The sequence below is a fragment of the Pleurodeles waltl genome, chromosome 7, assembly GCF_031143425.1.
Source record: "Pleurodeles waltl isolate 20211129_DDA chromosome 7, aPleWal1.hap1.20221129, whole genome shotgun sequence".
Classification (NCBI taxonomy): domain Eukaryota; kingdom Metazoa; phylum Chordata; class Amphibia; order Caudata; family Salamandridae; genus Pleurodeles; species Pleurodeles waltl.
Genome location: NC_090446.1, coordinates 156,248,839 through 156,264,010, shown reverse-complemented (window position 1 = coordinate 156,264,010; position 15,172 = coordinate 156,248,839). Strand labels below are relative to the sequence as shown.

At 47.4% G+C, this 15,172-nt stretch overlaps 1 protein-coding gene across 1 annotated transcript in view; it reads right to left on the bottom strand.

Annotated features, from left to right (window-relative positions):
* Positions 1–395: 395 nt before the first annotated feature.
* The window catches only part of APCDD1L (APC down-regulated 1 like), a 162,248-nt gene continuing 147,471 nt past the window's right edge, over positions 396–15,172 (bottom strand). Inside the window, exon 4 of the mRNA XM_069243439.1 lies at positions 396–1,661. Within this exon, the coding sequence (XP_069099540.1) occupies positions 894–1,661 (768 nt within the window). The 3' untranslated portion in view covers positions 396–893. The remainder of the gene's footprint in view (positions 1,662–15,172) is intronic.

Genomic DNA, 15,172 nt, shown 5'->3' with positions numbered 1-15,172 from the left:
TATTCCAGAATCAAATGCTGTGTATTATTCCACCATCTAGAGGGAAGGTCCAGAAAATAATCTTGCCTGTTTAATATGTACCTATATTTTTTTAGTTTTACATTGACCTGAGAAGGGGTACAGCTCTTAAGGGTGGTGGGGTGGCCCACTACCGGATCAGGAGTGAAGTCTGAAGGTCACAGTTTTCAATCCCTGGGGGCTGACCCTTCTTTTCACATATGTTATCATGGTGTAACTAATGATTAAATTGGAAGAACACAGTCATTCTGTAAACCTATTAACTTATGAGGTCACTTTGATTAGTTCTTTAACTTGAACGAAGCCACCATGTAACAAAATTAAAATGTTTCATTTGAAAAGGCCCGAAGGCATGAAAACAATTGAACACTTTACCATTTATAAATGTCCACTCTTTAGAGTGGCATAATTCATATAATCCAACTTTATTCATTATAATGTCCAGAAAATATTAATTTAAAAAATACAACAATTAAAAAAGGGTGTGACCGAAATGATCACATGTACATATTAACTGCACTGATCTCCAACAAAATATAAGTTTGTATGTTAGAAAATACATATAAACATTACATACTCAGGCATAAAAGTGAAGACGGGACCCAAATGTGTCTGGTCTCAGGCCTCTAAGGCACTGATCTAATTTCCCCAAACTGATGATATTATGAAAATATGTTCTTCACCATTGGCTTTGTTAAGAGTAATTAATGAATTGCAGTTTCTTCCAAGGTGCTTGTCAGACCTTGTCCTATGAGGGAACCTGAGAGCTTGAGCGTTGTTGTAACACAACCAAATATGTGTACCATTTGACAAGATTACAAGGAAGGAAGTCTTTGTGTTGCTTATTTTACAAGATGATCAAAAGTCTGGATGGCTTACTTCCACCATAAAACAAGCAATGATGTTAGCCCCACCACAATTATTAGAGGAGAAGGTAGCATTGTTGGGTTCACGTGGTTGTGAGTTATTTCCAAACGATGGCTACTGATGTGCATGGCCTTCCCCCCAGTATCCATGGCACATTGCATGAGAGGGGACTGATAGGACGTTGCACGTTTCTCTGGTGTATCAGGACTTGTTCCATCTGTCGGCCTCTCACCGAGAAAGAGTAGGTTGCGTCCCTTGAAATCTTGCTCAATCTTTAAAAGTTCATATTCGGTGTGAGGCAGATGAATACCAAGAGAGGTGCATCCATTTGTGACAGTGATGTCCTGCTCCATGCCAAGTTTCCAGGATCCCAATTCCCCACATGTGCCGGGAGCTGAGGAGTTCAGCATCAAGACGGTTGCCGGCTCCATTGGAGTCACCCTAGCCATGGTAACTCTAAACACCAGCTCAGTACCACCTTTTACCTTGGAGGAAGGCCTGGCCTTGGTGTAGTAGCCAGAAGCGTAGATTTTGAAGGTGGGGTCTCTGCAGACAGGGTCAGAGAAGTGGTAATAGTAGCCTTCCCAGGTTTGGTTATTTTCATAAAATATTAAGTGGCGAGTGAGGAAGAGCACCGCGGGACGCAACTCACAGTGTGCACTGACCCACTTTCCACTCATGCGAAATGGCGTCTCAGGTGTGAAAGGCAAGATAGGCGGGTGGTGTTCATTCGATCGGTAGATTATGCCACAAGCTGGACAAGGGTGGATGTGATGCTGTAAAATAAGCAGACAAAAACAACAATGACCATCTGAAGTTAGATTGATTGCTAATAACACAGTATCCCCAGCCTTTAATGCTTAAGCCACCCATTTATACTCTGTAATGTTTCAGTTCCACAGAGTACCATGGAACCGGTCTCCAAACAAGCTTTGCCCTCATGAGGGGTATAAAAAGAAATTCTAATGCAATTATAATACAATAAAATACATCTATAACACAAACAACACAATTTGTCACATTAGGTAAATACCATAAGCAATTCAAATACTATTCCTGTCTACAATGACAATAACAACATTGCACATGGTGTATATCCAGTTCTTTCAGATACTTCTGAAACATTGTGGCAATACTGATACCTGTATGTTGGCAGTGAAATGAGTGAGTCATTACGTGCACAGCCACACTTCCTTCTTGAGGGTCTGTCTCCTTTATCTCCCTGGCACCCACCTCTCAGTCTTTTGTGCTGACTGTGCAAGACTAGATAGAAATTGTGCTGTGAGTCTCACTTAAAAACTACATCATAAGTGAGATGGTTTATCATATTGGTTTTGCAGTGCTAGTGTTTTTTCGGGTTGTGTTATCTAGCCACTCAATACCAGTAGTGTGGTTGTACTGCTCTATCGCGCAATAAGGCAGTGCCTAACGGTCTGGTCTGACATGTTGTGTACCTGTTTTTAGGTCTTCTGGGCCGGTTTATACAGTTGGTTTCCCTGATATTAAAACCATATCTGCCTGCAGCAGGCTCAAATCAATATAATCTTCTATAGTTTGCAAAACACTTATACACTGAGGCCCTCGTTACTTTTGCGGTCTTTTTCTAAGACCTCCAAAGCCGCCGCAGCCAGTAGACTGCCATATTCGGAGTCATTGGAGGACTTCCGTCCATTTATGGGCGTAAGTTCGACTCCTAAATAGACAACTGCATAGCTAGCACCGCCATGGCAGCAAGACCTGACCTGCCGTATTACGAGCCATAATACAGCTTGGCGGAGTCTTGCTTGCAAGACCGCCAGGACCCATGCCCTCCTGGACGACCTCCTCGACAGAGAAGGTAAGTGATCGTCCAAAAAGGGGGGAGGGTGTTGGGTGCATGTGTGTGGTGTGAGCATGTATGTGTGCAAATGTGGGTGCATGTGTGCAAGTCTGTGAGTGAGTGGGGGTGCATGTGTGCCTATGCGGAGGGGGGAGTGTGTGAATGTATGCGTGCATGGGTGGTGGAGGGGTGAATGATTGTGGATGGAGGGTGGTAGGGGTGTGTTTGTGGATGCATGTGTGCATGTGTTTGTGTGTGGGAACGCAGAGAGCGGGTGAGGGTATGAATGTTGTGCATGGCGGATGAAGGTGTGAATGTTAGCGTAGGGGGGTGCAAATGTGTGAGTGGGGGTGTGTGCATGTCAGTGTGTGTGCGGGTGTGAGTGTATGGATTGATGTGTACAGTTCGGGGGCGTTTGAACGTGTGTGGAGGGGTGGGGGGTTTGTAAGTGTGTGGATAGGTGGGGAGGGGTGCATGGATGTGTGGACATGTGTGCCGGCAACACGAATGGGGATTCCTGTCACCTGCTGCATTAATGCCAGGGTTTTAATGGTGGGATGACCGCCACGGAAAGCCTGGCGGTCTGCAGCCTCGTAATCCATCCGACAGGCTGAGGCCTGCCGCCGGGTTGGGGGTGCTCACCGACAGCCGAGTCGGTGCAACCGCACCGGCGAGCCAGACGGCATTGTGAAGGTTTGACTTCTGCCAAACCCCACAACTTGTGATGTGGCGGTCTTTACCGCCGGCTCCGGTGAGGCTGGTGGTCTGATGACCACCAGCATCGTAATGAGGGCCGGAGTCTTTACAAGTTCAGAACTGCCCCAATTCGCATACACTGGCCACTTTTTAAATTATCAAATGAAGGCTGCTTCCATTTTTGTGTTCGGCTCTATTTTCATTCCCAGTCCTACACAGCCAGTGACCTGGTAATTCTAATGGTAATGCTGCCTCCTTCAGAGTTATGGATAATGGGAATATCAGAGTTACTCCAGTGGGAGTTACTGGAGGATTACATGTGGCGCCCTTAGAGTCCCCTTAGAAACAAGAATATACAGTGGGAATCTGTAACTCTGGATTTGATTCCCTCGTAAACGTCCCTTTTCGCCCTGTAGAATTCAGCCTCTTTCACCAGATATCTCACTACTCCACATTCCGCAGGCATTTCAGAAGTTCTTCAGCAGTAGAGTCCTCAAATTGTGGCCTGGGCCTTAATAGGAGGGGGACCATATAAAAGTTTAAACAAGCATTTGCAATGCAATCGGTCTCACATTTGCTCGAGTTTGAGCTATTAGCATTGTAAATTCCTAACAGAACTTTTGACACATAAATTGATATGAAAAGTAAAACAGTTGATGTAAGCGAGCTGATTCAAAGTGTCAAAAGCATGAATGCGAAGGAGAGACACAAAAAGAAAAAGAAGTTCGCTCTCTGTCAAACCTATCGGCAATCGTGCATGTATCCATGTAACAGGGGCAATCTGCAAGGCGGTAGCAAAAACGCCTCAAGGTGGGACAAACGTAAAGCATTTTCCAATGATAACATAGGATTTTTAAAAAGCAAGCCCATGAGCAAGTGAACGTGATGGGTGTGGTTAAAAGCTCACAATACTTACAACAGGTCAAAATGCTTGTTGGCTTGACTTAAAAAATATGTCCTGTAGGGAAGAAAAAACACAGTAGAGCTGCATCTGGCACCCTCTAGTGGAATTTACAGCTTTGTTTCTATAGCCTTAAAGTAACAGTGCATGGCTCTCAGAAGGCACAGTGGCTGGGGAATAATGACCGCTTCACCCCATCCCTCTTATGAGGGGTCTGGCATTTCCTACAACTTGGGTGGCTAAGTCTTCCATTATTTTGTGCCTGACACTCTATCCAGTTCATAAAATTCTACCTGGATCTTAAAACACATTTCCACTGCCTTATTTTCTCTGTTTAATGGTTTGTAGCCCCATCGTGGCCCAGAGGTGGCCTTTGGACAGACAGCACCCAGGATGAAACTAATTTTATCACCCCTCCCACCTGTCATCGGTGTGTTGAACAAATGGTAGCATTAGGGGGAAAGGTGAGTGAGATAAGAGTAAGGAAGGCCATGAGAAAAACAAACAAAACAAGGACACTGGTGCCAGTGTGTAATTCACTTTTCATTTGCAGCCAGGGCAGAGGGAGACTGCTGTAGGCAGCTCCAATGTCCCTCTGAATGTTGGTGCCCTGCGCATGGGCCCAGCTTGCCCACACTAAAGGATGGCTCAGCCCTCACCCTCTTCTCCTCATTGGGCGTATAAAGATCTGTGAATCTCTTCTCACTTGAGATGTGCATGAGGGGTAGTCGAAGTGCATTAAAAAAGTATAGGAATTGAAATCCTGAGTCCGGGGGGGTGTCAATGAATGTGAGGGTGTTATGAAAGGCATGGCTAAAAAGAACAGAATATTCTGTACCTATTTTGTTCTTTTTCCTTCAAGTAACTGTATATAAAATACCACATCTTACATGAAACATAAATGCAAGTTAATCTAAATTGGGAGAGATGCACTAATTTACTATGTGAAACCTCAATTGGTTAATACGACTACTGCTCATATCTCTGTGTGTAAACAGAGAGCCACAGAATTGAACTCTGGTTGAGACAGTGGCAAAAAGTGACTTTTGTTTGTTTTACTGCCACGAGGTCCCAGCACTGTTAATATGCTTGTCAATACTTTAAACTTGCATCACACATAGTGTAACATAGGGTTCCAAAAAGTGCACAAAAAGATTTAGGTTTAAAAGTGCTTCCAGAATATAGATCTGAGTCATATGCAGATTGTACCTACTCTAAACATTTTTTATAACTGTTAAAAGCATGAGCTCCACAGCTCATTAGGTCACCTTACAATACACCTCCATCAATATAAGCCAACACCTGTTTCCAAGCAGCCTTAACATTTGCTGATTAACCAAAAGCACACATTTACATTTTTTTAGGGATCGGACACCCTGCCAAGCAGGGGCGGCTCCTCCGTTAGGGCGGAGGAGCGTCGCCCTCCGCCAGCAGCAGAAGGTGCAAAACTTTCACAACAAGGGGGTAATAAACTATGTTTATTATCCCCTCGTTGTGAAAGGGGTGGGCATCTGGGGTGAGGAGCTGTGAGGGGGAGTGCTCAACACTCCCCCTAACTGCGCATGCATGTTTGGCACATGCGCGGTAGGCTCTCTCCAGCCCATCAACACAGTTGCCGGGCTGGAGAGTACCTGCACAGGCTCCTAGGCTGCCTGGGAGCGCCGAGCGTGGGTGCTCTCAGCCAATCCTGATGCTGCTTTGAGCAGCGTCAGGATTGGCCACAGGGCAGGCTGGGAGCCTGTGCCTGTGTGCAGCAAGCAGGGAAGAGGAGCGCAGCGTGGGAGCGTGCCGAAAAGGTAAGTGTTTTTTTTATTTCATTTAATTACATTTTAAGCCACCCCCATGCGCCACACCCGTCCCGCTCCATTCTATCGAAGTGGGCCGTGACTGCTGCCAAGATGGCTTCTTTCTTGTTCAGCTGTCTGTCCCTCCCTCGGGTTCAAAGCACACAAGATCCTCTTGCCTTACAGTTCAACTGAGGCATCTCAAATGCCAGAATTAACCATCCCAGGACGGTTGTCTCTTAACATAAAGTTAGGCACCTGTTTTTGTCACATAAAAAAAGTATTAAAACATTGTGCACCTCAGATCCCTCCTACTTTGGCCACTATGCATGAGCTGTTCCTCCAGGTTGCTTAGATCTGGACAGTTATGATATATCTTTGACACTCTGTAGAGATTCGATCAATTCCATGCTACTTTTTTCCAAGAGTAAATGTGACCTACTCCTGGAAATGGTGTACAAATTCAGACATGATTCCCACCTATTCAAAGAACATTTTTTGGGCCTGATTTAAGAAAAGTGGTGCTGCAACTAGTGCAGCGCCACTTTTCTTGCACCCCTTAGGACCCCTTAATTCCACTATGTGTGTGACGTATCTAAGATATGGTGCACCATGATGGAAGTTAGGGAACTAAATTTTTGACACTAGTTCGAAGCTTTGCAGGACCAGCATAAAAAATGTTGAAGCTATTTCAGCAACCTGCTTCCAAGCCACCCCAAAGCTCACCCACACACCTTTCTCCTGCCAGTACTGCAGCTTCACCAGCCCCCGTGCTGCTGAGCAACCTGCCAGTACCAAACACAACCACCTCAGTTGCATCCTCCTCAACACCCACTCCGTCCACAAACACGCCATTGAACTTTGGGACCTAATCATCTCATCATCCCTGGATGTCGCCTTCCTAACCGAAACCTGGATGAACCCCTCCTTGGAACCAGACGTCGCCGTAGCCATCCCGGAAGGCTATAAGATCACCCGCACGGACCACACCAACCGACCGGGAGGAAGGATCGCCATAGTCCACAAGAACACCATCAGAATCTCGACCAGCCCTGAAGACTCCCTCTACGCTGCAGAACACTTACATTTCCAGATTCACATCAACGCCAACACCACTCTCAGAGGTACTCTCGTCTACAGACCTCCCAGCCGCAGTTCAGTGACTCCACTGCCGGGGTAATCAGCGCTCACGCCCTTGCTTCTACAGACTACATCCTCCTCAGCGACCTGAACTTTCACCTCGAGAATGCCAACGACAGCAACTCCACCGCCCTGCTCGCCAACCTCGGTCTCAAACAACTCGTCATGACACCCACCCACTCCACCGGCCACAAGCTCGACCGCATCTTCTCTGCCAGCAGCCACGTCACCTTCAGCCACACCACCGAACTCCACTGGACCGACCACCGTTAGGTCCACTTCACCTTCAAGAAACCCACCACTCACCACCACCCACAACAGATCCCCCACCGCAGCTGGAACAAGATCACTGAAGACCAACTGATCTCCACCCTCGCTCAAGCACCGCCACCCATCACCACCGACCCCAACACAGCCGCCCTCAACCTCAAACAATTGATAGACGACTGCGCTAACACCCTCACCCCATTCAAGAAACCCTCCAACAACTGCACCAGCACTAAGGCCATCTGGTTCACCACCGACCTTCACGTCTCCAAGCGGGAGTGCCGAAAACTCGAGAAGAAGTGGCGCCACGAACAAACAGAGAGTAACCACACTGCCCTCAAGAACGCCATCCGCAAGCACCACCAGCTCATCCGGACCATCAAGAGATCCTTCTACAAGGAACGCATTGACAACAACGCTCACGACAGCAAAGAGCTCTTCAAAATTGTTAAGGAACTCGCCAACCCCAGGTCCTGCTCTAACGACACCCCACCTTCGCAAGACCTCTGCGACTCCCTCTTCAACTTCTTTCACTGCAAGATCACGGACATCCATGACAGCTTCAACACCTCGACCCCCACGACAGCCGCTGTCACCCCGACACACCAGACCCCAGCCACACCCCCCTCCTGCTCATCTGGACCCACATCAACGACGAGGATACCATCAAAACCATGAGCACCATCCACTCCGGCTCACCCTCTGACCCCTGCCCTACCATGTCTTCAACAAAGCAAGCTCCATCATCGCCCCCAAACTCTGAATTATCGTCAACAGCTCCTTCGAGACTGCCCCCTTCCCGGAAAGCTGGAAGCAAGTCAACTCCCTGCCAAAGAAGCCCAAAGCAGACCCAAGAGAGCTCAAGAACTACCGGCCTATCTTCCTCCTCCCCTTCCCGGCGAAGGTCATCGAGAAGATCGTCAACTGCCAACAGACCCACTTCCTTGAAGACAACAAAACGCTGGACACTTCTCTGTTGGGCTTCCGTAGCAACCACAACACTGAGACCGCCCTCATCGCCGCGACCGACGACTTCAGGACCATGCTGGACAAAGGCAAAACTGCGGCCCTCATCCTCCTAGACCTTTCGGCTGCCTTCGACACAGTCTGCCAACACACCCTTCGCACACGCCTCCACAACGCAGGGATCTGCCACAAAGCCCTGAACTAGATCACCTCCTTCCTCTCCCGCAGAACCCAAAGAGTCCACCTCCCTCCCTTCCTTTCTGAAGCCACCGAGACCATCTGCGGCGTTCCCCAAAGATCCTCACTCAGCCCGACCTTTTTCAACATCTACATGAAACCGCTCACCAACATTGCCCGATCACACAACCTCAACATCATCTCCTACGCCGATGACACCCAGCTGATCCTCTCACTCACCAAGGACCCCGCCACCACCAAAATCAACCTCCACAACGGAATAAAGGCCATTGCCAACTGGATGGACAGCAGCCTCCTGAAACTGAACACAGACAAGACTCCCATCCTCATCCTCAGCTCCAGCCCCTCTGCCTAGGATGACTCCTGGTGGACAGCCACCCTAGGAACTGCACTGATGCCCACCGACCACGCACGCACCCTAGGTTTTATCCTGGACTCATCGCTCACCATGACCCAGCAAGTCAATGCTGTCTCATCTTCCTGCTTCAACTCCCTCCGCATGCTCTGCAAGATCTTCAGGTGGATCCCCACCAAAACCAGAAGGACGGTTACCCAGGCCATCGTTAGCAGCAGTCTGGACTACGGCAAAGCTCTCTACGTGGGAACCACGGCCAAGCTCCAGAAAAAACGGCAACGTATACAGAACGCCTCCGCAAGCATCATCCTCGACATCCCTTGCCGCAACCACATCTCAGCCCACCTGAGAGATCTATACTGGCTCCCCGTCAACAAGAGGATCACCTTCAACCTCCTCACTCACACTCACAAAGCACTCCACAACGCCGGCCCTGCTTACCGCAACGAGCGACTCACTTTCTATGCTCCCAACCGTCAACTCCGCTCCGCCAACATCACCCTCGTCACTGTTCCTCACATCCACCGAACTACAGCTGGCGGCAGATTGTTCTCCCACCTTGCCGCCAAGACCTGGAACTCCCTCCCCGTCTACCTACGACAGACCCAGGACTTGCTGACATTCAGGAAACGCCTAAAGACCTGGCTGTTCTAACAGTAGCGCCTCCCCCTTCCCCCTCCCCTCAGCCCCTTGAAACCCTAGCGGGTGAGTACCGCGCTCTACAAATGACTGATTGATTGATTAGTCCTGCAAAGCACACTGAGGTCCATTGTAAACAACTGTGTGCCTCCTTTTAACGCCTGCTCTGAGCAGCCGTTAAAAGTGCCAAAAGAAAATAAGGGGAACACCTTTGCATACATTATGCCTGGCACAGGCATAATGTAGCACAAAGCATTAGAAAGCGGCACAATGCATGAATTGCGCTACTTTTAGCGTAAAAAATGACCTAGTATGGAGCAAGGAGGTACTAGGGGTTCTTAAATCTGCCACTTTGTCTGTTGCGCCTTTTGACCTTAGTACTGGGCGCACTACTGCAGGTGAGGCTCTACAATGTTTCCTATAGTTGTCCCCGTCTATCGCGCTCTCTCCTACATCTGTCTCTCTTGCCACTACAGCTACTGTCTCTTCCACTTAAGCTCTAATTGTAGAGTGCACAAACCCCGAGGAGCTAGCCCTTACTGACAAAAAGCAGCCCTCTTTGAACTCTTGGGCCAGCCCTTCTAACATTTCCCGACTGCCCGACAGGCCAGTCCAAGTCTGGTTCAAGGTGTATTCAAGTATCGCAAAAGCAGACAATCAGCTTCGGTAACCACAGGCAGCGCAAAAAGACGAGGGGCTGTTTTTACGTCTTCCCTTTCTTCCGTCGCCAGCACGGGAGTGCGGTTCTAGGGGGCCTGTATAACACACTCTCGTGCTCTGCAGTCTGATGCTAAGCAGGGCCCATAGACCACCAGACTGTGACAAGACGGGCCTCGCAGGCCCGCCCCTTCTGCACGAGAAGGTGAAACACAATAGCCCTGTGATTACAGCATTGTACGTAATTTACACAAAAAGTCCGCGAGGCTATTCTGTAATTTTGTCATATTCCCTTTGCTTTATTGTTACTGTCGGGTTAATGAGTGCTGACAGCAAGCAGTTTTACGGCTAAATAATCCCTGAAGTTAGCAAAAATATTTTTCGTGGGCAGGAAATTCTTCGATGATGGAAGGTAATTCTGTGTTTTTTGGGTGGTTACGCGGTTCTGACCGAAAGTGTGGGTTTACTTGAGCACATATCAGGAGCTGCAGAGTTCGGGTAAATGTGGGCAGTGGGCCCCTGTTTGCTAATAGAAAAACATGATTTTTTGGGGGTTTTGGGAAGGAAAGTATCACGCAAAGTGATTTTTGTCTGCCCTGCTTCCTGGCTGTGGGGATTTAAGGGCAAAAGAATGATGTGGACTTTCCAGGAGCTTTACCTCGTACGAGTAGAGATCACAACCAGAATAACATTTTATTGAGAAATTTGGGGTAACAGAAAATCTCAAACGAATGGTATCCAATGTTATAAAGGAGAGTGCATTTCTGACAGCACCACAACAGCTTTGTAGCGCTTGCTGCAGCGCTGTGGAGGCAAGGCACGGAAACAGTGTGGCCGTAAACCCGTGGTCTAAGCCCGTGTGCTCAGGCTACCTTTATCCATAAGGAGGAATGCAGAAAAGTGGTGAGTGGAATGCTTGACTTAATCTCAGCCACTGGTAGTTTCTCAGGACACATTTTAATTTATCAGTTTTTTTGCCCACTATGCCACCTCAGACAGGAACCAGCCATATGCAAATCAGCCTTGGCTCTGCGCTCAAGTCGAAACAGTACAGCCTGAACTGCTGGCCAGGTTCCCACTGACCTAGAACACAAGCAATCCCTGACTGGGTTTGGTCTATTCGAGCCACGTCAGTAAGGTGCAGGTTGGATCCAGTGGCACTGTGAGCAGAGGGCTCACGTCTGGGAATACCCATCGCACTTAGGGTGTCACACTGCAGAACACAAAAACGGGGGCTGAGAACAATGGGCTGGAATGCTACTTTGAGCGACTGACATTAGTTAGACTAGTTACAACCATTTCCCCCTTCACCTTTTGTGTGCTGGTTGTAATGCCTTAAGTGGGAGAGGCCAAAACAGGTCTGGGTTTGCTCGTGGCCTCTTCTGGCGGGGTCTCACCTGGCAGTTATGGATTGACTGCTCCCATGAGAAGCAGTGTCAGTACTGATGTGCTTCAGGTGGGCCTCTGTCTATAATGGTGCAGTGGGAAAAAATGATGAGTTGGAATGCAACCTCAAGTGGCTGAAAGGGGTTAGACTATTTACAAGCAACCCTCTCATCGCCTAGTGTGTCTAATGTAAAACCTCTTTTTATAGCTTGATGCTGCACCTGACGTCGTGGTCACAAGAGAGTGGATAACAAACGACATCGCTCTACAATGTAATTTTAAAATAAGAATCAAGAGCATTCATAACTGTTATCATGTACAGTCTTTAGTGTGCTTGGGTCATTATGCAAAGTCCCTCAGTCATCTGGACAGGTTCAGGTTTCCTGAGATTGTACTTTCCCTCGTTGCAGCTTGATAGGGTCGCTCTGGTTTCTGGTGAAAGTATGATTTCCTTCAGAGCAGTCAACCCTTCACTGAACCGTCAGGAGGGTGACGATGGTGTGCCAGTTGGGTCAACTACTAATCCTTCTCGGCTGAGCGACTGAGCCTCATTACGTTTCCCTGGGAAGATTGTGCCTTGTCATTTTTTGATACGAGAAACGTTATAAGAAACTGCTTCTTATGTACTTTGTTGTAACCAATATGCCTTGTACTTCAACTCCTTCCCAGAATAGCCTCACAAATAGTAGTCTGAACTTGCGTCCTGGGTGTCAGTTTCATACGACAAAGGTATTGCCACTGGATTGCCTCAATTTAATTGATTGCATCATTACTTTTTTGTCTGCTATGTTGATTCAAACATTGGTTAGGTGCTTCAGGTGTCCATTTGGGTGACACAAGGACAGTGCCCTTGAGCGATCACCCAAATAGCAGTGGCACAGGAGCTCGCTGAGTCGTGCAGTGAGGACTGTCATGGTACATTAGGAGGAAATAGTGGACTGCCCACTCAAAGTTTTCATCTTGGCCAACTCACAATCTTCGTACATGTTGTAGTGTTCACATAAAACTTTCAACTTCATTGTTGGCTTGAGGGCGATACAGTGTAATCTTCCTATGGTTGATCCATAGTGAGCTAAAGAGCTCCTCAGACTCCATAGCAGTGGCTCCAGTGAAGGCAGAGATCTCCACAGGGCTGGCGTTGATCTCTAGGTATGGTGGACAGGGGTCGACTACGGAGACAGAGGAAAGGACATTGGCCACTCTAGTGGTTGATGGCCTGCTCTTCATGCCTTAATTCAGGCGCTTTGATTCCTGGTCCAATATTTTTTCTCTGTGCCTCTGTCCACTAATTGACAATATCTGCGCTGTAGACTGATGTAAAAAGTGAAACAATGGAGGTTCTGTAGAACAATGGGGCAGTGAAGAAATGCTAAGACTCTGGATAGATGGGGCTGTAGAGAGATCTGACAGCGAACAAATGCCACAGCGGCGGAGGAATTACAGAACTTGGAGCGACACATGAAGCTAGTTGCATAGTCCAGTTTTAGTCATTCATGGCAATTAGATTAAAACTAACATACAACCTTATGTTGTTAAATAAAAACCCAGGACTGCAGCATTTCGTGCTTGTCCACATGGAGTCAACTTGTCACTTTAAAAATGAGGGCCCGCCTGTGTTCCTCAGGTAATTCAAAATCATTTGCATGTTAGTTTACAACAGACACAACATTCAATATGTTTGTTCATATCTAGAAAATGATAAATCAATGGTTGCCAACAGAACCCATGGACGGAAGGGCACAAAAGCCAGGTCTGGTGTTTGTGTGCTGGGACTTCTGTTCCCCATTATTGTAATATTCCATTGAGTCTACATTTCCCAGGAGGCAGTCCCGACACACAGACCACTGTTTGTGTATGAGAGCACACGCATGCATAAACAGTTCACAATCTTGGATTGGAGGCATCACGACCAGTTGTATTTGTGGTCCTTTGTGTCCCTTGTCTAGAAATGCCACTGCTTAACACACATTGTCAATCGGAGCCCTCGCTGTTAGTATCTGGAGCGAAGGGTTCTCCAAAATCTTGTGGTTCAAAGCACTTCAGTGATTCTGCAATTTCAGTGAATAAGTCTCGCCTCACCAAACTTTAAACTGCCCCATCTCTGACGGGTTAGCCAGGTACCAGTTCCAAGGTTTTCCACCAACATGCTTGTCCTTTTAGAAGGGGGCACCGTGTCTTTCCCACCTCCCAGACTGGCTTTACCTCCTGTTTCTAGTAACTATCAGCCTCCAGAAACTAATTTATTCCACCAGCGGAAGGAAGGAGAGGAAATGACATCAGACCTGTTGGGCTGTTGCACAATGCAGTGCAGAACTCCCAGGTTTAGGAAACTATGCACTGCCACCTGGAGAGCGTGCAGAGCAGATCCGCAGGAAGCGATGGATTGTAAATCAAGAGAGGCAAGCTGTCGGCCAAGAGGAGACCCCAGTGTTGATATCAGCTTTACCTCATATACACTTCCATACTCCTTGATCCCCCTCCCCCTGAAAACAGCTGGTTTAAGAAACTTGGCATAGCAATTGCAAAAACAATGTATCAATGTCGAATACTGAAATGATATAGTCCGAGGACCACCAGCAAAACTGCATTTTGTCAGATTCTGTCAGCTGTCGCGGTGCAACAGCGCACCACAACTTCTGCACACGATTGACTTACAGTGTGGTCTATTTGTATCTCATCCCAGAAATTGACAAACATAATAGGTTCTGGTTAGGGCATCTCAACGCTCATCACAAGTGCCCCACACCCCATTCCATTGTGGTCAGAGACGCTGCCCGACTATGACAATGAATACAGCATGGGTTGCAATGATTAGTCAATAACACAAAGTTTGGGTCGACCCTAAAAAGACAGAACTGCAGTGAGAAACACTGTGCAACACGGTCTGACTTGAAGCAGCTTTGCCTCTTCTGCTAACATTTTGCAAGCAAATTTTAGTGAAGTTGGCGATTTGCAGTTATGAATGCTACTTTTACAAAATGTAGTCACCAGGAAACATTTGCCACCATTATTTCGCAAAACATTTTACAAAAACCTTGCTGCTAGACAATTTTTTTTGCAAAAAGTAGTTTTTTAGAGGTTTTCCTACAAAACCAATTTTTCTGGGATTTTGCACTATCTATCTTTTTTAAACTTCACCAACATGTTCTTGGTGAAATGTTGGATGGCAAACTTTGCACACAATTACAGTTATTGTGCAGTAACACCCCACTAGTAGCATGCAACTATGTGTTAACCCCCTAGAATGTGCATCAACTGTGCTGACACAGAAATACTGTGAGGTATTCTATTCTGTATTCACTTTTCCAAAGAGATTAACACACACAGTTGCTACTTGCTGTGAGCAGTATCTATGCAGGGGCTTCTGTGCGGAATGGAGATGGAGGGAGGGGGTAATGAAGGTAAAGGAGGGAAGGAGCAGATTAGTTCTTAGTGCTTCCCCCTTGCCAGAGAAACAAGCATTAGCAATGCCAATAGGT